The sequence below is a fragment of the Oncorhynchus nerka genome, linkage group LG15 (genome assembly GCF_034236695.1).
Source record: "Oncorhynchus nerka isolate Pitt River linkage group LG15, Oner_Uvic_2.0, whole genome shotgun sequence".
Taxonomy (NCBI): domain Eukaryota; kingdom Metazoa; phylum Chordata; class Actinopteri; order Salmoniformes; family Salmonidae; genus Oncorhynchus; species Oncorhynchus nerka.
The window spans coordinates 12,457,049-12,479,568 of NC_088410.1; the positions used below are offsets into that span (position 1 = coordinate 12,457,049).

Genomic DNA, 22,520 nt, shown 5'->3' on the forward strand with positions numbered 1-22,520 from the left:
ATACACAGTATGTAGTTTTAGTAAGTAGTAGGCAAGACAGATTTCAGAGACGCCCCTCCACCCCCCCTCCTTCTCTCAGCTGTTTTTGGATAGTGTGTGTTCCCTCCTACCTGTTCATATTTCTCCAGTTCAGAGTGGTATATTCCTCTGATCTGAGTCAGCTTGGCCCTGTAGTCTGAGTGTTCTATACTGCCGTCGTTAGGAGACCCGCCTGCGGCCGCCGCCGCCACAGCCGCTGCCGCCGCCGAGGCCCCGCCCTTCTCTGGGCCGGACACGCCCTCTGCCAGCAACATGTTGTCCAATCGCATGATCTGAGGATCTGGTGGATCCTCATCCTGGATGCCACGGATACTGAGGACTGGAGAGGAGAGAGAGAGACAAGCACAAGGGTTAGAATGATGAATAGAGAGAGAGAGACAAGCACAAGGGTTAAAAAGATGAATAGAGAGAGAGAGACAAGCATAAGGGTTAGAATGATGAATAGAGAGAGAGAGACAAGCACAAGGGTTAGAAAGATGAATAGAGAGAGAGAGACAAGCATAAGGGTTTGAATGATGATTAGAGAGAGAGACAAGCACAAGGGTTAGAAAGATGAATAGAGAGAGAGAGACAAGCATAAGGGTTAGAAAGATGAATGGAGAGAGAGAGAGACAAGCACAAGGGTTAGAAAGAAGAATAGAGAGAGACAAGCACAAGGGTTAGAAAGATGAATAGAGAGAGACAAGCACAAGGGTTAGAAAGATGAATGGAGAGAGAGACAAACACATGGGTTAGAAAGACTAATGGAGAGAGACAAGCACAAGGGTTAGAAAGACGAATATAGAGAGAGAGAGACAAGCACAAGGGTTAGAAAGACGAATAGAGAGAGAGAGACAAGCACAAGGGTTAGAAAGATGAATAGAGAGAGAGAGAGACAAGCACAAGGGTTAGAAAGATGAATAGAGAGAGAGAGAGAGAGACAAGCACAAGGGTTAGAAAGATGAATAGAGAGAGAGACAAGCACAAGGGTTAGAAAGATGAATAGAGAGAGACAAGCACAAGGGTTAGAAAGATGAGCCAAGGTAAGTTGCTAGCTAGCATTAAAAATTATCCCATAAAAAACAATCAATCAATCATAATCACTAGTTAACTACACATGGTTGATGATATTACTAGTTTATCTAGCGTGTCCTGCGTTGCATATAATCGATGTGGTGCGTATCGTTGCTCCAATATGTACCTAACCATAAACATCAATGCCTTTCTTAAAATCAATACACAGAAGTATATATTCTTAAACCTGCATATTTAGCTAAAAGAAATCCAGGTTAGCAGGCAACGGTTCCGTATTTCACTGAAAGAATAAACGTCTTGTTTTCGAGATGATAGTTTCCGGATTCGACCATATTAATGACCTAAGGCTCGTATTTCTGTGTGTTATTATGTTATAATTAAGTCTATGATTTGATAGAGCAGTCTGACTGAGTGGTGGCAGGCACCAGCAGGCTCGTAAGCATTCATTCAAACAGCACTTTCATGCGTTTTGCCAGCAGCTCTTCGTTGTGCGTCAAGCATTGCGCTGTTTATGACTTCAAGCCTATCAACTACAGAGATCAGGCTGGTGTAACCGATGTGAAATGGCTAGCTAGTTAGCGGGGGGGCTCGCTAATAGCGTTTCAAACGTCCTTCGCTCTGAGACTTGGAGTAGTTATTCCCCTTGCTCTGCTCAGTATTGTTGTAATTGTCATTATTACAAATACATTTTTTTGTTAATCGTCCGATTAATTTGGTCCTCCAATAATCGGTATCGGCGTTGAAAAATCATAATCGGTCGACCTCTACTGAACACCCTAATTGACAAACAAAACAAAGCCAAAGTCTTCTCATGCATTGTTGATTTCCAAAAAGCTTTTGACTCAATTTGGCACGAGGGTCACGAGGGTCTGCTGTACTGATGGAAAGTGGTGTTGGGGGGAAAATACAGCATAATATCAATGTACATCAACAACAAGTGTGCAGCTTGAGGATACAGCTTGAGCCCCACCCTCTTCAACATAATATATCAATGAATTGGCGAGGGCACTCTAATCTGAAGTCAAAAGTGTCAAACGTGTCTCCTGTTTGGTGATCTGGTGCTTCTGTCCCCAAACAAGGAGGGCCTACAGCAGCACCTAGATCTTCTGCACAGATTCTGTCAGACCTGGGCCCTGACAGTAAATCTCAGTAAGACAAAAATAATGGTGTTCCAAAAAAGATCCAGTTGCCAGGACCACAAATATAAATTCCACCTAGACACCGTTGCCCTAGAGAACAGAGAAAACTATACATACCTTGGCCTAAACATCAGCGCCATAGGTAACTTCCACAAAGCTGTGAACGATCTGAGAGACAAGACAAGATGGGCCTTCTACACCATCAAAAGGAACATTACTTTAAAAAAAACTTGAATCAGTTATAGAACCCATTGCCCTTCATGGTTGTGAGGTCTGGGGTCCGCTCACCAACCAATAATTCACTAAATTGATACTCTGCAGACACAGACAGACAGTTGTAGTCCCAGCTGTGACCAGCAGAGTGCACCCTTCCCCTGTTTCTAGCCCACTAGTGAGCAGACATAAGGGTCACTATAGAAGCCAGTGTTGTTTCCTCCTCCATGCTCTTACATTCAGGCCCCATAACCAGTTACCAGGCTGGAAACTAATTAAGACAACTGATTGTGGGCTGATTCACCTGGTCAAGGGCTTGATCTAGCTCACCGGATTCACCTGGTCAAGGGCTTGATCTAGCTCACCGGATTCACCTGGTCAAGGGCTTGATCTAGCTCCCCTGGTTCACCTGGTCAAGGGCTTGAACTAGCTCACCTGATTCACCTAGTCAAGGGCTTGATCTAGCTCACCTGATTCACCTAGTCAAGGGCTTGAACTAGCTCACCTGGTTCACCTGGTCAAGGGCTTGATCTAGCTCACCTGATTCACCTAGTCAAGGGCTTGATCTAGCTCACCTGATTCACCTAGTCAAGGGCTTGAACTAGCTCACCTGATTCACCTAGTCAAGGGCTTGAACTAGCTCACCTGGTTCACCTAGTCAAGGGCTTGATCTAGCTCACCTGATTCACCTAGTCAAGGGCTTGATCTAGCTCACCTGATTCACCTAGTCAAGGGCTTGATCTAGCTCACCTGATTCACCTAGTCAAGGGCTTGATCTAGCTCACCCGATTCACCTAGTCAAGGGCTTGATCTAGCTCACCTGGTTCACCTGGTCAAGGGCTTGATCTAGCTCACCTGGTTCACCTAGTCAAGGGCTTGATCTAGCTCACCTGATTCACCTAGTCAAGGGCTTGATCTAGCTCACCTGATTCACCTAGTCAAGGGCTTGATCTAGCTCACCTGATTCACCTAGTCAAGGGCTTGATCTAGCTCCCCTGGTTCACCTGGTCAAGGGCTTGATCTAGCTCTCCTGGTTCACCTGGTCAAGGGCTTGATCAGTAGTTAACAAGTTGAATCAGATGTGTTTGCTCTGGAATAGCTACAATACATGGAATGACTGGCGGGCCCCGTGGAGAGGTTTGAGAACCACTCGTCTGATAGGTGTAGTAACGCTGTAGGAGTTAGTGGTCTCTTTGTGCGTCCCAAATGGTACTCTATTCCCCCTAGACCCATAGGGTTCTGGTCTGAATGGTACTCTATTCCCCCTAGACCCATAGGGTTCTGGTCTGAATGGTACTCTATTCCCCCTAGACCCATAGGGTTCTGGTCTGAATGGTACTCTATTCCCCCTAGACCCATAGGGTTCTGGTCTGAATGGTACTATATTCCCCCTAGACCCATAGGGTTCTGGTCTGAATGGTACTCTATTCCACTAGACCCATAGGGTTCTGGTCTGAATGGTACTCTATTCCCCCTAGACCCATAGGGTTCTGGTCTGAATGGTACTCTATTCCCCCTAGACCCATAGGGTTCTGGTCAGAATGGTACTATATTCCCCCTAGACCCATAGGGTTCTGGTCTGAATGGTACTATATTCCCCCTAGACCCATAGGGTTCTGGTCAGAGTGGTACTATATTCCCCCTAGACCCATAGGGTTCTGGTCAGAATGGTACTCTATTCCCACTAGACCCATAGGGTTCTGGTCAGAATGGTACTCTATTCCCCCTAGACCCATAGGGTTCTGGTCAGAATGGTACTATATTCCCCCTAGACCCATAGGGTTCTGGTCTGAATGGTACTATATTTCCCCTAGACCCATAGGGTTCTGGTCAGAATGGTACTATATTCCCCCTAGACCCATAGGGTTCTGGTCAGAATGGTACTATATTCCCCCTAGACCCATAGGGTTCTGGTCTGAATTGTACTATATTCCCCCTAGACCCATAGGGTTCTGGTCAGAATGGTACTATATTCCCCCTAGACCCATAGGGTTCTGGTCAGAATGGTACTATATTCCCCTAGACCCATAGGGTTCTGGTCAGAATGGTACTATATTCCCCTAGACCCATAGGGTTCTGGTCAGAATGGTACTATATTCCCCCTAGACCCATAGGGTTCTGGTCAGAATGGTACTATATTCCCCCTAGACCCATAGGGTTCTGGTCAGAATGGTACTATATTCCCCCTAGACCCATAGGGTTCTGGTCAGAATGGTACTATATTTCCCCTAGACCCATAGGGTTCTGGTCTGAATGGTACTCTATTCCCCCTAGACCCATAGGGTTCTGGTCAGAATGGTACTATATTCCCCCTAGACCCATAGGGTTCTGGTCAGAATGGTACTCTATTCCCCCTAGACCCATAGGGTTCTGGTCAGAATGGTACTCTATTCCCCCTAGACCCATAGGGTTCTGGTCAGAATGGTACTATATTCCCCTAGACCCATAGGGTTCTGGTCAGAATGGTACTATATTCCCCTAGACCCATAGGGTTCTGGTCAGAATGGTACTATATTCCCCTAGACCCATAGGGTTCTGGTCAGAATGGTACTATATTCCCCCTAGACCCATAGGGTTCTGGTCAGAATGGTACTATATTCCCCCTAGACCCATAGGGTTCTGGTCTGAATGGTACTATATTCCCCCTAGACCCATAGGGTTCTGGTCAGAATGGTACTATATTCCCCCTAGACCCATAGGGTTCTGGTCTGAATGGTACTATATTCCCCCTAGACCCATAGGGTTCTGGTCTGAATGGTACTATATTTCCCCTAGACCCATAGGGTTCTGGTCAGAATGGTACTCTATTCCCCCTAGACCCATAGGGTTCTGGTCTGAATGGTACTATATTTCCCCTAGACCCATAGGGTTCTGGTCAGAATGGTACTCTATTCCCCCTAGACCCATAGGGTTCTGGTCTGAATGGTACTCTATTCCACTAGGCCCAAAGGGTTCTGGTCTGAATGGTACTATATTCCACTAGGCCCAAAGGGTTCTGGTCTGAATGGTACTCTATTCCACTAGGCCCAAAGGGTTCTGGTCTGAATGGTACTCTATTCCACTAGGCCCAAAGGGTTCTGGTCTGAATGGTACTATATTTCCCCTAGACCCATAGGGTTCTGGTCTGAATGGTACTCTATTTCCCCTAGACCCATAGGGTTCTGGTCTGAATGGTACTATATTTCCCCTAGACCCATAGGGTTCTGGTCAGAATGGTACTATATTTCCCCTAGACCCATAGGGTTCTGGTCAGAATGGTACTATATTTCCCCTAGACCCATAGGGTTCTGGTCAGAATGGTACTATATTTCCCCTAGACCCATAGGGTTCTGGTCTGAATGGTACTCTATTCCCCCTAGACCCATAGGGTTCTGGTCTGAATGGTACTATATTCCCCCTAGACCCATAGGGTTCTGGTCTGAATGGTACTATATTCCCCCTAGACCCATAGGGTTCTGGTCTGAATGGTACTATATTCCCCCTAGACCCATAGGGTTCTGGTCTGAATGGTACTATATTCCCCCTAGACCCATAGGGTTCTGGTCTGAATGGTACTCTATTCCCCCTAGACCCATAGGGTTCTGGTCTGAATGGTACTCTATTCCCCCTAGACCCATAGGGTTCTGGTCTGAATGGTACTCTATTCCCCCTAGACCTATAGGGTTCTGGTCTGAATGGTACTATATTCCCCCTAGACCCATAGGGTTCTGGTCAGAATGGTACTATATTCCCCCTAGACCCATAGGGTTCTGGACTGAATGGTACTATATTTCCCCTAGACCCATAGGGTTCTGGTCTGAATGGTACTCTATTCCACTAGACCCATAGGGTTCTGGTCTGAATGGTACTCTATTCCACTAGACCCATAGGGTTCTGGTCAGAATGGTACTATATTCCCCCTAGACCCATAGGGTTCTGGTCTGAATGGTACTATATTCCCCCTAGACCCATAGGGTTCTGGTCAGAATGGTACTATATTCCCCCTAGACCCATAGGGTTCTGGTCTGAATGGTACTCTATTCCCCCTAGACCCATAGGGTTCTGGTCTGAATGGTACTATATTTCCACTAGACCCATAGGGTTCTGGTCTGAATGGTACTCTATTCCACTAGACCCATAGGGTTCTGGTCTGAATGGTACTCTATTCCACTAGACCCATAGGGTTCTGGTCAGAATGGTACTATATTCCACTAGACCCATAGGGTTCTGGTCAGAATGGTACTATATTCCCCCTAGACCCATAGGGTTCTGGTCTGAATTGTACTATATTCCCCCTAGACCCATAGGGTTCTGGTCAGAATGGTACTATATTCCCCCTAGACCCATAGGGTTCTGGTCAGAATGGTACTATATTCCCCCTAGACCCATAGGGTTCTGGTCAGAATGGTACTATATTTCCCCTAGACCCATAGGGTTCTGGTCAGAATGGTACTATATTCCCCCTAGACCCATAGGGTTCTGGTCAGAATGGTACTATATTCCCCCTAGACCCATAGGGTTCTGGTCAGAATGGTACTATATTCCCCCTAGACCCATAGGGTTCTGGTCAGAATGGTACTATATTTCCCCTAGACCCATAGGGTTCTGGTCTGAATGGTACTCTATTCCCCCTAGACCCATAGGGTTCTGGTCAGAATGGTACTATATTCCCCTAGACCCATAGGGTTCTGGTCAGAATGGTACTATATTCCCCTAGACCCATAGGGTTCTGGTCAGAATGGTACTATATTCCCCTAGACCCATAGGGTTCTGGTCAGAATGGTACTATATTCCCCTAGTAGGGTTCTGGTCAGAATGGTACTATATTCCCCTAGACCCATAGGGTTCTGGTCAGAATGGTACTATATTCCCCTAGACCCATAGGGTTCTGGTCAGAATGGTACTATATTCCCCTAGACCCATAGGGTTCTGGTCAGAATGGTACTATATTCCCCCTAGACCCATAGGGTTCTGGTCTGAATGGTACTATATTCCCCCTAGACCCATAGGGTTCTGGTCAGAATGGTACTATATTCCCCCTAGACCCATAGGGTTCTGGTCTGAATGGTACTATATTCCCCCTAGACCCATAGGGTTCTGGTCTGAATGGTACTATATTTCCCCTAGACCCATAGGGTTCTGGTCAGAATGGTACTCTATTCCCCTAGACCCATAGGGTTCTGGTCTGAATGGTACTATATTTCCCCTAGACCCATAGGGTTCTGGTCAGAATGGTACTCTATTCCCCCTAGACCCATAGGGTTCTGGTCTGAATGGTACTCTATTCCACTAGGCCCAAAGGGTTCTGGTCTGAATGGTACTATATTCCACTAGGCCCAAAGGGTTCTGGTCTGAATGGTACTCTATTCCACTAGGCCCAAAGGGTTCTGGTCTGAATGGTACTATATTTCCCCTAGACCCATAGGGTTCTGGTCTGAATGGTACTATTTCCCCTAGACCCATAGGGTTCTGGTCTGAATGGTACTATATTTCCCCTAGACCATAGGGTTCTGGTCAGAATGGTACTATATTTCCCCTAGACCCATAGGGTTCTGGTCAGAATGGTACTATATTCCCCCTAGACCCATAGGGTTCTGGTCTGAATGGTACTATATTCCCCCTAGACCCATAGGGTTCTGGTCTGAATGGTACTCTATTCCCCCTAGACCCATAGGGTTCTGGTCTGAATGGTACTCTATTCCCCCTAGACCCATAGGGTTCTGGTCTGAATGGTACTCTATTCCCCCTAGACCTATAGGGTTCTGGTCTGAATGGTACTATATTCCCCCTAGACCCATAGGGTTCTGGTCAGAATGGTACTATATTCCCCCTAGACCCATAGGGTTCTGGTCTGAATGGTACTATATTTCCCCTAGACCCATAGGGTTCTGGTCTGAATGGTACTCTATTCCACTAGACCCATAGGGTTCTGGTCTGAATGGTACTCTATTCCACTAGACCCATAGGGTTCTGGTCAGAATGGTACTATATTCCCCCTAGACCCATAGGGTTCTGGTCTGAATGGTACTATATTCCCCCTAGACCCATAGGGTTCTGGTCAGAATGGTACTATATTCACTCTAGACCCATAGGGTTCTGGTCTGAATGGTACTCTATTCCCCCTAGACCCATAGGGTTCTGGTCTGAATGGTACTATATTTCCACTAGACCCATAGGGTTCTGGTCTGAATGGTACTCTATTCCACTAGACCCATAGGGTTCTGGTCTGAATGGTACTCTATTCCACTAGACCCATAGGGTTCTGGTCAGAATGGTACTATATTCCACTAGACCCATAGGGTTCTGGTCAGAATGGTACTATATTCCCCTAGACCCATAGGGTTCTGGTCTGAATTGTACTATATTCCCCCTAGACCCATAGGGTTCTGGTCAGAATGGTACTATATTCCCCCTAGACCCATAGGGTTCTGGTCAGAATGGTACTATATTCCCCCTAGACCCATAGGGTTCTGGTCAGAATGGTACTATATTTCCCCTAGACCCATAGGGTTCTGGTCAGAATGGTACTATATTCCCCCTAGACCCATAGGGTTCTGGTCAGAATGGTACTATATTCCCCCTAGACCCATAGGGTTCTGGTCAGAATGGTACTATATTCCCCCTAGACCCATAGGGTTCTGGTCAGAATGGTACTATATTTCCCCTAGACCCATAGGGTTCTGGTCTGAATGGTACTCTATTCTCCCTAGACCCATAGGGTTCTGGTCAGAATGGTACTATATTCCCCCTAGACCCATAGGGTTCTGGTCAGAATGGTACTATATTTCCCCTAGACCCATAGGGTTCTGGTCAGAATGGTACTATATTCCCCTAGACCCATAGGGTTCTGGTCAGAATGGTACTATATTCCCCTAGACCCATAGGGTTCTGGTCAGAATGGTACTATATTCCCCTAGACCCATAGGGTTCTGGTCAGAATGGTACTATATTTCCCCTAGACCCATAGGGTTCTGGTCTGAATGGTACTATATTCCCCTAGACCCATAGGGTTCTGGTCAGAATGGTACTATATTCCCCTAGACCCATAGGGTTCTGGTCAGAATGGTACTATATTCCCCTAGACCCATAGGGTTCTGGTCAGAATGGTACTCTATTCCCCTAGACCCATAGGGTTCTGGTCAGAATGGTACTCTATTCCCCTAGACCCATAGGGTTCTTCAGAATGGTACTATATTCCCCTAGACCCAAGGGTTCTGGTACTATATTCCCCTAGACCCATAGGGTTCTGGTCAGAATGGTACTATATTCCCCTAGACCCATAGGGTTCTGGTCTGAATGGTACTATATTCCCCTAGACCCATAGGGTTCTGGTCTGAATGGTACTATATTCCCCTAGACCCATAGGGTTCTGGTCTGAATGGTACTATATTCCCCTAGACCCATAGGGTTCTGGTCAGAATGGTACTATATTCCCCCTAGACCCATAGGGTTCTGGTCTGAATGGTACTATATTCCCCCTAGACCCATAGGGTTCTGGTCTGAATGGTACTATATTTCCCCTAGACCCATAGGGTTCTGGTCAGAATGGTACTCTATTCCCCCTAGACCCATAGGGTTCTGGTCTGAATGGTACTATATTTCCCCTAGACCCATAGGGTTCTGGTCAGAATGGTACTCTATTCCCCCTAGACCCATAGGGTTCTGGTCTGAATGGTACTCTATTCCACTAGGCCCAAAGGGTTCTGGTCTGAATGGTACTATATTCCACTAGGCCCAAAGGGTTCTGGTCTGAATGGTACTCTATTCCACTAGGCCCAAAGGGTTCTGGTCTGAATGGTACTCTATTCCACTAGGCCCAAAGGGTTCTGGTCTGAATGGTACTCTATTCCCCCTAGACCCATAGGGTTCTGGTCTGAATGGTACTCTATTCCACTAGGCCCAAAGGGTTCTGGTCTGAATGGTACTATATTCCACTAGGCCCAAAGGGTTCTGGTCTGAATGGTACTCTATTCCACTAGGCCCAAAGGGTTCTGGTCTGAATGGTACTCTATTCCACTAGGCCCAAAGGGTTCTGGTCTGAATGGTACTATATTTCCCCTAGACCCATAGGGTTCTGGTCTGAATGGTACTCTATTTCCCCTAGACCCATAGGGTTCTGGTCTGAATGGTACTATATTTCCCCTAGACCCATAGGGTTCTGGTCAGAATGGTACTATATTTCCCCTAGACCCATAGGGTTCTGGTCAGAATGGTACTATATTTCCCCTAGACCCATAGGGTTCTGGTCAGAATGGTACTATATTTCCCCTAGACCCATAGGGTTCTGGTCTGAATGGTACTCTATTCCCCCTAGACCCATAGGGTTCTGGTCTGAATGGTACTATATTCCCCCTAGACCCATAGGGTTCTGGTCTGAATGGTACTATATTCCCCCTAGACCCATAGGGTTCTGGTCTGAATGGTACTATATTCCCCCTAGACCCATAGGGTTCTGGTCTGAATGGTACTATATTCCCCCTAGACCCATAGGGTTCTGGTCTGAATGGTACTCTATTCCCCCTAGACCCATAGGGTTCTGGTCTGAATGGTACTATATTTCCCCTAGACCCATAGGGTTCTGGTCTGAATGGTACTCTATTCCACTAGACCCATAGGGTTCTGGTCTGAATGGTACTCTATTCCACTAGACCCATAGGGTTCTGGTCAGAATGGTACTATATTCCCCCTAGACCCATAGGGTTCTGGTCTGAATGGTACTATATTCCCCCTAGACCCATAGGGTTCTGGTCAGAATGGTACTATATTCCCCCTAGACCCATAGGGTTCTGGTCTGAATGGTACTCTATTCCCCCTAGACCCATAGGGTTCTGGTCTGAATGGTACTATATTTCCACTAGACCCATAGGGTTCTGGTCTGAATGGTACTCTATTCCACTAGACCCATAGGGTTCTGGTCTGAATGGTACTCTATTCCACTAGACCCATAGGGTTCTGGTCAGAATGGTACTATATTCCACTAGACCCATAGGGTTCTGGTCTGAATGATACTCTATTCCACTAGACCCATAGGGTTCTGGTCTGAATGGTACTATATTTCCCCTAGACCCATAGGGTTCTGGTCTGAATGGTACTCTATTCCACTAGACCCATAGGGTTCTGGTCTGAATGGTACTCTATTCCACTAGACCCATAGGGTTCTGGTCAGAATGGTACTATATTCCCCCTAGACCCATAGGGTTCTGGTCTGAATGGTACTATATTCCCCCTAGACCCATAGGGTTCTGGTCAGAATGGTACTATATTCCCCCTAGACCCATAGGGTTCTGGTCTGAATGGTACTCTATTCCCCCTAGACCCATAGGGTTCTGGTCTGAATGGTACTATATTTCCCCTAGACCCATAGGGTTCTGGTCTGAATGGTACTATATTTCCCCTAGACCCATAGGGTTCTGGTCTGAATGGTACTATATTCCCCCTAGACCCATGGGGTTCTGGTCAGAATGGTACTATATTTCCCCTTGGTAGATTAAATGTGTCTGACTGACTGGTGAATGACCGGTATGCTGTCTAAATATATGTCTGCTTGGTGGTTTAATGTGTCTTACTGATTGGTTCTCAGAAAGGCTTCTGTCAGACTGGTGTATTACTGGTTACTGATTGGTTCTCAGAAAGGCTTCTGTCAGACTGGTGTATTACTGGTTACTGATTGGTTCTCAGAAAGGCTTCTGTCAGTCTGGTGTATTACTGGTTACTGATTGGTTCTCAGAAAGGCTTATGTCAGACTGGTGTATTACTGGTTACTGATTGGTTCTCAGAAAGGCTTCTGTCAGTCTGGTGTATTACTGGTTACTGATTGGTTCTCAGAAAGGCTTCTGTCAGACTGGTGTATTACTGGTTACTGATTGGTTCTCAGAAAGGCTTCTGTCAGACTGGTGTATTACTGGTTACTGATTGGTTCTCAGAAAGGCTTCTGTCAGTCTGGTGTATTACTGGTTTAGATTGGTTCTCAGAAAGGCTTCTGTCAGACTGGTGTATTACTGGTTACTGATTGGTTCTCAGAAAGGCTTCTGTCAGACTGGTGTATTACTGGTTACTGATTGGTTCTCAGAAAGGCTTCTGTCAGTCTGGTGTATTACTGGTTACTGATTGGTTCTCAGAAAGGCTTATGTCAGACTGGTGTATTACTGGTTACTGATTGGTTCTCAGAAAGGCTTCTGTCAGTCTGGTGTATTACTGGTTACTGATTGGTTCTCAGAAAGGCTTCTGTCAGACTGGTGTATTACTGGTTACTGATTGGTTCTCAGAAAGGCTTCTGTCAGACTGGTGTATTACTGGTTAGTGATTGGTTCTCAGAAAGGCTTCTGTCAGACTGGTGTATTACTGGTTTAGATTGGTTCTCAGAAAGGCTTCTGTCAGACTGGTGTATTACTGGTTACTGATTGGTTCTCAGAAAGGCTTCTGTCAGTCTGGTGTATTACTGGTTACTGATTGGTTCTCAGAAAGGCTTCTGTCAGACTGGTGTATTACTGGTTACTGATTGGTTCTCAGAAAGGCTTCTGTCAGACTGGTGTATTACTGGTTACTGATTGGTTCTCAGAAAGGCTTCTGTCAGACTGGTGTATTACTGGTTTAGATTGGTTCTCAGAAAGGCTTCTGTCAGACTGGTGTATTACTGGTTACTGATTGGTTCTCAGAAAGGCTTCTGTCAGTCTGGTGTATTACTGGTTACTGATTGGTTCTCAGAAAGGCTTCTGTCAGACTGGTGTATTACTGGTTACTGATTGGTTCTCAGAAAGGCTTCTGTCAGTCTGGACCCATCAGACATATTTAGACAACTAACCAGTAATACACCAGTCTGACAGGGTACTGGTTAGGGTCCAGACTGACAGGGTACTGGTTAGGGTCCAGTCTGACAGGGTACTGGTTAGGGTCCAGTCTGACAGGGTACTGGTTAGGGTCCAGTCTGACAGGGTACTGGTTAGGGTCCAGACTGATAGGGTACTGGTTAGGGTCCAGTCTGACAGGGTACTGGTTAGGGTCCAGTCTGACAGGGTACTGGTTAGGGTCCAGTCTGACAGGGTACTGGTTAGGGTCCAGACTGACAGGGTACTGGTTAGGGTCCAGTCTGACAGGGTACTGGTTAGGGTCCAGTCTGACAGGGCACTGGTTAGGGTCCAGACTGACAGGGTACTGGTTAGGGTCCAGTCTGACAGGGTACTGGTTAGGGTCCAGACTGACAGGGTACTGGTTAGGGTCCAGACTGACAGGGTACTGGTTAGGGTCCAGTCTGACAGGGTACTGGTTAGGGTCCAGACTGACAGGGTACAGGTTAGGGTCCAGACTGACAGGGTACTGGTTAGGGTCCAGACTGACAGGGTACTGGTTAGGGTCCAGACTGACACTGTACTGGTTAGGGTCCAGACTGACAGAAGCGGTTCTGAGAATCAGTCTTACAGGGTACTGGTTAGGGTCCAGACTGACACTGTACTGGTTGGGGTCCAGACTGACAGAAGTGGTTCTGAGAATCAGTCTTACAGGGTACTGGTTAGGGTCCAGACTGACAGAAGCTGTTCTGAGAATCAGTCCTACAGGGTAATGGTTCACAGAGAATTCACCCAACAAAGGACGACATAAGAAACTTAACCATTTCCTTCTTTAGTGTGTGTGTGTGTGTGTGTGTGTGTGTGTGTGTGTGTGTGTGTGTGTGTGTGTAAGCCTTTGGTTGTAAGAAGATCAGGTTTAAGTAGCGTCTGTTAGTATTTACTGAAGATTGACACGCACACATTCTGAGAGATGGAGATGAGACAGAGATAGAGCGAGAGACAAAGCGAGAGAGAGAGAGAGAGAGAGACTTAGCGAGAGAGAGAGAGAGCGAGAGACAGAGCGAGAGAGAGACAGAGCGAGAGAGCGAGAGAGAGAGCGAGAGAGACAGAGCGAGAGAGAGAGCGAGAGAGAGACAGAGCGAGAGAGAGACAGAGCGAGAGAGCGAGACAGAGAGAGCGAGAGAGAGAGAGAGCGAGAGAGAGACAGAGACAGAGCGAGAGAGCGAGAGCGAGAGAGAGAGAAAGAGAGACAGAGCGAGAGAGAGACAGCGAGAGAAAGAGAGAGAGAGCGAGAGAGAGACAGTGAGAGAGAGAGACAGGGCGAGAGAGAGCGAGAGAGTGACAGAGCAAGAGAGAGTGACAGAGCAAGAGAGAGTGACAGAGCGAGAGAGAGAGAGACAGAGCGAGAGAGAGAGACAGAGCGAGAGAGACAGCGAGAGAAAGAGAGACAGCGAGAGAGAGAGAGACAGAGCGAGAGAAAGAGAGACAGAGCGAGAGAGAGAGAGAGCGCGAGAGAGAGACAGAGCGCGCGAGAGAGACAGAGCGCGAGAGAGAGAGCGAGAGAGCGAGACAAAGAGAGCGAGACAGAGAGAGACAGCGAGAGAGAGAGCGAGAGAGACAGAGCGAGAGAGACAGAGCGAGAGAGAGAGACAGAGCGAGAGAGAGAGAGACAGCGAGAGAGAGAGAGACAGCGAGAGAGAGAGACAGAGCGAGAGAGAGAGACAGAGCGAGACAGAGCGAGAGAGAGAGACAGAGCGCGAGAGAGAGCGAGAGAGACAGAGAGAGTAGCAGTGGTTTGTGTGGCTGTTGCTATGGTAGCATTGCCAGCTTTCCCTGGCATCCCCTTACTGCCAAAACAACAGATACCACACACACACACTCTCTCTCCCTCACACACACACAGAGGCGTTAATTAGGGCGTCTCTTAAGGAGCCACTAAAGACCCTGTGAAAAATGAATGCTCATTTGAGAGGTCATTAATTTGCACAGTTATGCAAATTAGGTGGCAATTACAGCGTAGTTCCCTGGATCAGCTCACATTTATAATCACACAATGAGGGATATGACAGCATCCACATCTGGCAACCGGCCAGTCTACAATACACACACAGAGACACACACAGTCTACAATACACACACACAGTCTACAATACAGACAGACAGACAGACAGACAGACAGACAGACAGACAGACAGACAGACAGACAGACAGACAGACAGACAGACAGACAGACAGACGTCAGTACAAGAGCTAACCTCTGCTGGTTGCAGACCCAACCTGGCAATTAACAGCAAACAGCCCAATATGATAAATGACAATACTGTTACTGTAATTGTTTTGGTCTTGGTGCTGAGTTACAGTTACTGTAATTATAGGCCTTAGTGCGGAGTTAGTTACTGTAATTGTATAGGCCTTAGTGCTGAGTTAGTTACTGTAATTGTATAGGTCTTGGTGCTGAGTTACAGTTACTGTAATTATAGGCCTTAGCGCGGAGTTAGTTACTGTAATTATAGGCCTTAGTGCCGAGTTGGTTACTGTAATTGTATAGGTCTTAATGCTGAGCAATAATTCGTTTTTTAAAGAACTAATTGACTGATGTCGGTTTTTGTTTTTTTAAATGTAAACTCAATGAGCAGTTTCTCTAGCGAAAAGAATAAGATGAAGCCCAAACTGTGCGATGTAGCAGGGAGTTGCAGTTTCCGAAACAGGCCAATATTCTACATAGTTTAGCGCATAGTAGTGGTTAGAGGCAGGGTAGCCTAGTGGTTAGAGGCAGGGTAGCCTAGTGGTTAGAGACAGGGTAGCCTAGTGGTTAGAGGCAGGGTAGCCTAGTGGTTAGAGGCAGGGTAGCCTAGTGGTTAGAGGCAGGGTAGCCTAGTGGTTAGTTGGCAGGGTAGCCTAGTGGTTAGAGGCAGGGTAGCCTAGTGGTTAGAGACAGGGTAGCCTAGTGGTTAGAGGCAGGGTAGCCTAGTGGTTAGAGGCAGGGTAGCCTAGTGGTTAGAGGCAGGGTAGCCTAGTGGTTAGAGGCAGGGTAGCCTAGTGGTTAGAGACAGGGTAGCCTAGTGGTTAGGGCGTTGGACTAGTAACCGAAAGGTTGCAAGTTTAAACCCCCGAGCTGACATGGTACAAATCGGTCGTTCTGTCCCTTAACAGGCTGTTAACCCACTAGGCCGTCATTGAAAATAAGAATTTGTTCTTGACTTGCCTAGTAACCGAAAGGTTAAAAAATAAATAAAATGGGCAGTCACTGCCCTCATGGGACTTTTATCAGCGGTTTCATTCTGTTACAGCATTCAATGTAGAAAATAATTATCAAAACAAAAAACAACTTCAAAAAGCTCTAATCGCTCAGCACTAGTGGGCCTATATCTGAAACTGGCAACCAAACACAGATACTACTACATATTTCCCCAACTGAAACTCTGCTGAAACTGGGAACAACCAGGAAATTCAACTGGATCAGGAACTGAAACTCTGCTGAAACTGGGAACACCCAGGAAATTCAACTGGATCAGGAACTGAAACTCTGCTGAAACTGGGAACACCCAGGAAATTCAACTGGATCAGGAACTGAAACTCTGCTGAAACTGGGAACACCCAGGAAATTCAACTGGATCAGAAACTGTAGTATCTTTATATCTAATTAGGTACAAAATGGCAAACCCCATCCATCCTTTCCCCAACATCCCAAACAATACTCACACTGCTCTTCGCACACAAGTAACATCAACAAATGTGTGATGTGAAGTGCAAACGACAACCCCAGACAAACACTCACCGGCACACACACACAAGGCAGTCAAGGCCATTAGTTTGAGACAGCAAAGCTCTGTTGTATGTATTATACATGTAGCAGCTCAGTATTACCGCTGTACTATGATGCATTACAACATCTAAACATGTATTGACAATTACCGTGGACATCTGCATGACAATTAAACCTTACTCAAAAATGTCAATGGTCACAGCCCTACCCCACACACCTTTTGACAGATTAACTAGATTACTATATAATCCAACAACTCAATCCAAAGAAACACCTGTACATTAACTCACACACATACAGGGACGTGCGCACACACACACACACACACACACGTTGGTAGTGTGTAACAGCAAGTATGGGGCCTCCCGAGTGGCGCAGTGGTCTAAGGCACTACATCGCAGTTGCTAGCTGTGCCACGAGATCCTGGTTCGAGTCCAGGCTCTGTCGCAGCCGGCCACGACCGAGAGACCCATGGGCCAGGTGTACGGTGTTTCCTTCCGACGACATTGGTGTGGCTGGCTTCCGGGTTAAGTTGGCATTGTGTTAAGAAGCAATGCGGCTTGGCTGGATCGACCCTCGCCTCTCCCGAGTCTGTACTGGAGTTGCAGCGATGAGACAAGACTGTAACTACCAATTGGATTCCACGAAATTGGGGAGACAAAGGAGTTTAAAAAAATACTTTAAAAAATGTAAATACATCAAAGTAATATCAGTACAGTAACGTCTGCTGTGATTGGATGTTAGTGTGTGGATGTGCGTTTACAAGGATATGAAATGGCGGTGAGGGTGTGATATGGTTTATCAGGGTGTGTGTGTCACATGGCTCAACTTAACAGACAGGAGGATCCCCCCCGTTTCTTGGGAGAGCGGAAGTATTAACTGAGATTAGAGCTTACACAGAAATCCCCTCTTTCCGTCCCTCCTTTTACGCCCTGTCACTCGGATCATTCCATCATTCAGTTGATCATAATCCCACTCTGCTAATAACTCAGGTAGAGAAAGAGACGAAAGGAAAGGTCAGAGAGAGAGGGAGGATAGACACTAACAGACATGTTGCTGAGACAGAGAGGGAGGATAGACACTAACAGACATGTTGCTGAGACAGAGAGAGGGAGGATAGACACTAACAGAAGTGTTGCTGAGACAGAGAGAGGGAGGATAGACACTAACAGACATGTTGCTGAGACAGAGAGAGGGAGGATAGACACTAACACACATGTTGCTGAGACAGAGAGAGGATGTGTTGCTGAGACAGAGAGAGGGAGGATAGACACTAACAGACATGTTGCTGAGACAGAAAGGGAGGATAGACACTAACAGACGTGTTGCTGAGACAGAGAGAGGGAGGATAGACACTAACAGACATGTTGCTGAGACAGAGAGAGGGAGGATAGACACTAACAGACATGTTGCTGAGACAGAAAGGGAGGATAGACACTAACAGACATGTTGCTGAGACAGAGAGAGGGAGGATAGACACTAACAGACATGTTGCTGAGACAGAGAGAGGGAGGATAGACACTAACAGACATGTTGCTGAGACAGAGAGAGGGAGGATAGACACTAACAGACATGTTGCTGAGACAGAGAGAGGGAGGATAGACACTAACAGACATGTTGCTGAGACAGAGAGGGAGGATAGACACTAGAGTGTTGCTGAGACAGAGAGAGGGAGGATAGACACTAACAGACATGTTGCTGAGACAGAGAGAGGGAGGATAGACACTAACACACATGTTGCTGAGACAGAGAGAGAGGATGTGTTGCTGAGACAGAGAGAGAGGGAGGATAGACACTAACAGACATGTTGCTGAGACAGAGAGAGGGAGGATAGACACTAACACACATGTTGCTGAGACAGAGAGAGAGGATGTGTTGCTGAGACAGAGAGAGAGGGAGGATAGACACTAACAGACGTGTTGCTGAGACAGAGAGAGGGAGGATAGACACTAACACACATGTTGCTGAGACAGAGAGAGAGGATGTGTTGCTGAGACAGAGAGAGAGGGAGGATAGACACTAACAGACATGTTGCTGAGACAGAGAGAGGATGTGTTGCTGAGACAGAGAGAGAGGGAGGATAGACACTAACAGACGTGTTGCTGAGACAGAGAGAGGGAGGATAGACACTAACAGACGTGTTGCTGAGACAGAGAGAGGGAGGATAGACACTAACAGACGTGTTGCTGAGACAGAGAGAGAGGGAGGATAGACACTAACAGACGTGTTGCTGAGATGAGGAAAGGTCAGAGAGAGAGGGAGGATAGACACTAACAGACGTGTTGCTGAGACAGAGAGAGGGAGGATAGACACTAACAGACGTGTTGCTGAGACAGAGAGAGGGAGGATAGACACTAACAGACATGGTGCTGAGACAGAAAGGGAGGATAGACACTAACAGACATGTTGCTGAGACAGAAAGGGAGGATAGACACTAACAGACATGTTGCTGAGACAGAGAGAGGGAGGATAGACACTAACAGACGTGTTGCTGAGACAGAGAGAGGGAGGATAGACACTAACAGACATGTTGCTGAGACAGAGAGAGGGAGGATAGACACTAACAGACATGTTGCTGAGACAGAAAGGGAGGATAGACACTAACAGACATGTTGCTGAGACAGAAAGGGAGGATAGACACTAACAGACATGTTGCTGAGACAGAGAGAGGGAGGATAGACACTAACAGACGTGTTGCTGAGACAGAGAGAGGGAGGATAGACACTAACAGACATGGTGCTGAGACAGAAAGGGAGGATAGACACTAACAGACATGTTGCTGAGACAGAAAGGGAGGATAGACACTAACAGACATGTTGCTGAGACAGAGAGAGGGAGGATAGACACTAATAGACATGTTGCTGAGACAGAAAGGGAGGATGTGTTGCTGAGACAGAGAGAGGGAGGATAGACACTAACAGACATGGTGCTGAGACAGAGAGAGGGAGGATAGACACTAACAAACATGTTGCTGAGACAGAAAGGGAGGATAGACACTAACAGACATGTTGCTGAGACAGAAAGGGAGGATAGACACTAACAGACATGTTGCTGAGACAGAGAGAGGGAGGGATAGACACTGAGACAGAAAGGGAGGATGTTGCTGAGACAGAGAGAGGGAGGATAGACACTAACAGACATGTTGCTGAGACAGAGAGAGGGAGGATAGACACTAACAGACATGTTGCTGAGACAGAGAGAGAGGGAGGATAGACACTAACAGACATGTTGCTGAGACAGAAAGGGAGGATGTGTTGCTGAGACAGAGAGAGGGAGGATAGACACTAACAGACATGGTGCTGAGACAGAGAGAGGGAGGATAGACACTAACACACATGTTGCTGAGACAGAGAGAGGGAGGATAGACACTAACAGACATGTTGCTGAGACAGAGAGAGGGAGGATAGACACTAACAGACGTGTTGCTGAGACAGAGAGAGGGAGGATAGACACTAACACACATGTTGCTGAGACAGAAAGGGAGGATGTGTTGCTGAGACAGAGAGAGGGAGGATAGACACTAACAGACATGGTGCTGAGACAGAGAGAGGGAGGATAGACACTAACAGACATGGTGCTGAGACAGAGAGAGGGAGGATAGACACATGTTGCTGAGACAGAAAGGGATGATGTGTTGCTGAGACAGAGAGAGGGAGGATAGACACTAACAGACATGTTGCTGAGACAGAGAGAGGGAGGATAGACACTAACAGACATGTTGCTGAGACAGAGAGAGGGAGGATAGACACTAACAGACGTGTTGCTGAGACAGAGAGAGGATGTGTTGCTGAGACAGAGAGAGAGGGGATAGACACTAACAGACATGTTGCTGAGACAGAAAGGGATGATGTGTTGCTGAGACAGAGAGAGAGGGAGGATAGACACTAACAGATGTGTTGCTGAGGAGAGAGATAGAGGGAGCGAGGTGGGGAGAGGAAGAGATCAACCTGTAGTCTGCACGCAGCCCAGTGAGTAGTCTACACGCAGCCCAGTGTGTAGTCTACACGCAGCCCAGTGAGTAGTCTACACGCAGCCCAGTGAGTAGTCAACACGCAGCCCAGTGAGTAGTCTACACGCAGCCCAGTGAGTAGTCTACACGCAGCCCAGTGAGTAGTCTACAGGCAGCCCAGTGAGTAGTCAACAGGCAGCCCAGTGAGTAGTCAACAGGCAGCCCAGTGAGTAGTCAACAGGCAGCCCAGTGAGTAGTCAACACGCAGCCCAGTGAGTAGTCTACAGGCAGCCCAGTGAGTAGTCAACAGGCAGCCCAGTGAGTAGTCTACACGCAGCCCAGCGAGTAGTCAACAGGCAGCCCAGTGAGTAGTCTACACGCAGCCCAGTGAGTATTCAACAGGCAGCCCAGTGAGTAGTCAACAGGCAGCCCAGTGAGTAGTCTACACGCAGCCCAGTGAGTAGTCTACACGCAGCCCAGTGAGTAGTCTACACGCAGCCCAGTGAGTAGTCAACAGGCAGCCCAGTGAGTAGTCTACACGCAACCCAGTGAGTAGTCTACATGCAACCCAGTGAGTAGTCTACACGCAACCCAGTGAGTAGTCTACAGGCAACCCAGTGAGTAGTCTACACGCAGCCCAGTGAGTAGTCAACAGGCAGCCCAGTGAGTAGTCTGCACGCAGCCCAGTGAGTAGTCTACAGGCAGCCCAGTGAGTAGTCAACAGGCAGCCCAGTGAGTAGTCTACAGGCAACCCAGTGAGTAGTCTACAGGCAACCCAGTGAGTAGTCTACACGCAGCCCAGTGAGTAGTCAACAGGCAGCCCAGTGAGTAGTCTGCACGCAGCCCAGTGAGTAGTCTACAGGCAGCCCAGTGAGTAGTCAACAGGCAGCCCAGTGAGTAGTCTACAGGCAGCCCAGTGAGTAGTCTACAGGCAGCCCAGTGAGTAGTCTACAGGCAGCCCAGTGAGTAGTCTACACGCAGCCCAGTGAGTAGTCTACAGGCAGCCCAGTGAGTAGTCTACAGGCAGCCCAATGAGTAGTCTACACGCAGCCCAGTGAGTAGTCTACAGGCATTCCAGTGAGTAGTCTACACGCAGCCCAGTGAGTAGTCTACAGGCAGCCCAGTGAGTAGTCTACACGCAGCCCAGTGAGTAGTCTACAGGCAGCCCAGTGAGTAGTCTACAGGCAGCCCAGTGAGTAGTCTACAGGCAGCCCAGTGAGTAGTCTACAGGCAGCCCAGTGAGTAGTCTACAGGCAGCCCAGTGAGTAGTCTACAGGCAGCCCAGTGAGTAGTCTACAGGCAGCCCAGTGAGTAGTCTACAGGCAGCCCAGTGAGTAGTCTACAGGCAGCCCAGTGAGTAGTCTACACGCAGCACAAAAAGCAAGAAGGAAAAAGGAGAGAAAACTTGCAAAAAGGAGAAAACGGAAACAGAGAGAGAGAGAGAGAGAGAGAGAGAGACAGAGAGAGGGACAGAAAGAGAGGATGGGGAACCAGGTCCCAACTAGTTTTAATTAATCCTTAATTAATAGTATGGATTATGGTCCAGCCTCCCAGACTGCCCACCACACACACGTCTACGTTTCAGACAGACACGTCTACATTTCAGACAGACAGACACGTCTACGTTTCAGACAGAC

The 22,520-nt window shown here is 47.4% G+C and overlaps 1 protein-coding gene across 2 annotated transcripts in view; it reads right to left on the reverse strand.

The window, feature by feature from the left end:
• LOC135560016 (pre-B-cell leukemia transcription factor 1-like) overlaps window positions 1-22,520 on the reverse strand; it is a 42,075-nt gene that overhangs the window by 9,755 nt on the left and 9,800 nt on the right. For both annotated transcript variants that reach the window (XM_065000997.1, XM_065000998.1), the window contains exon 3: window positions 111-358. In XM_065000997.1, coding sequence (XP_064857069.1) covers window positions 111-358 — 248 coding nt within the window. The remainder of the gene's footprint in view (window positions 1-110; window positions 359-22,520) is intronic.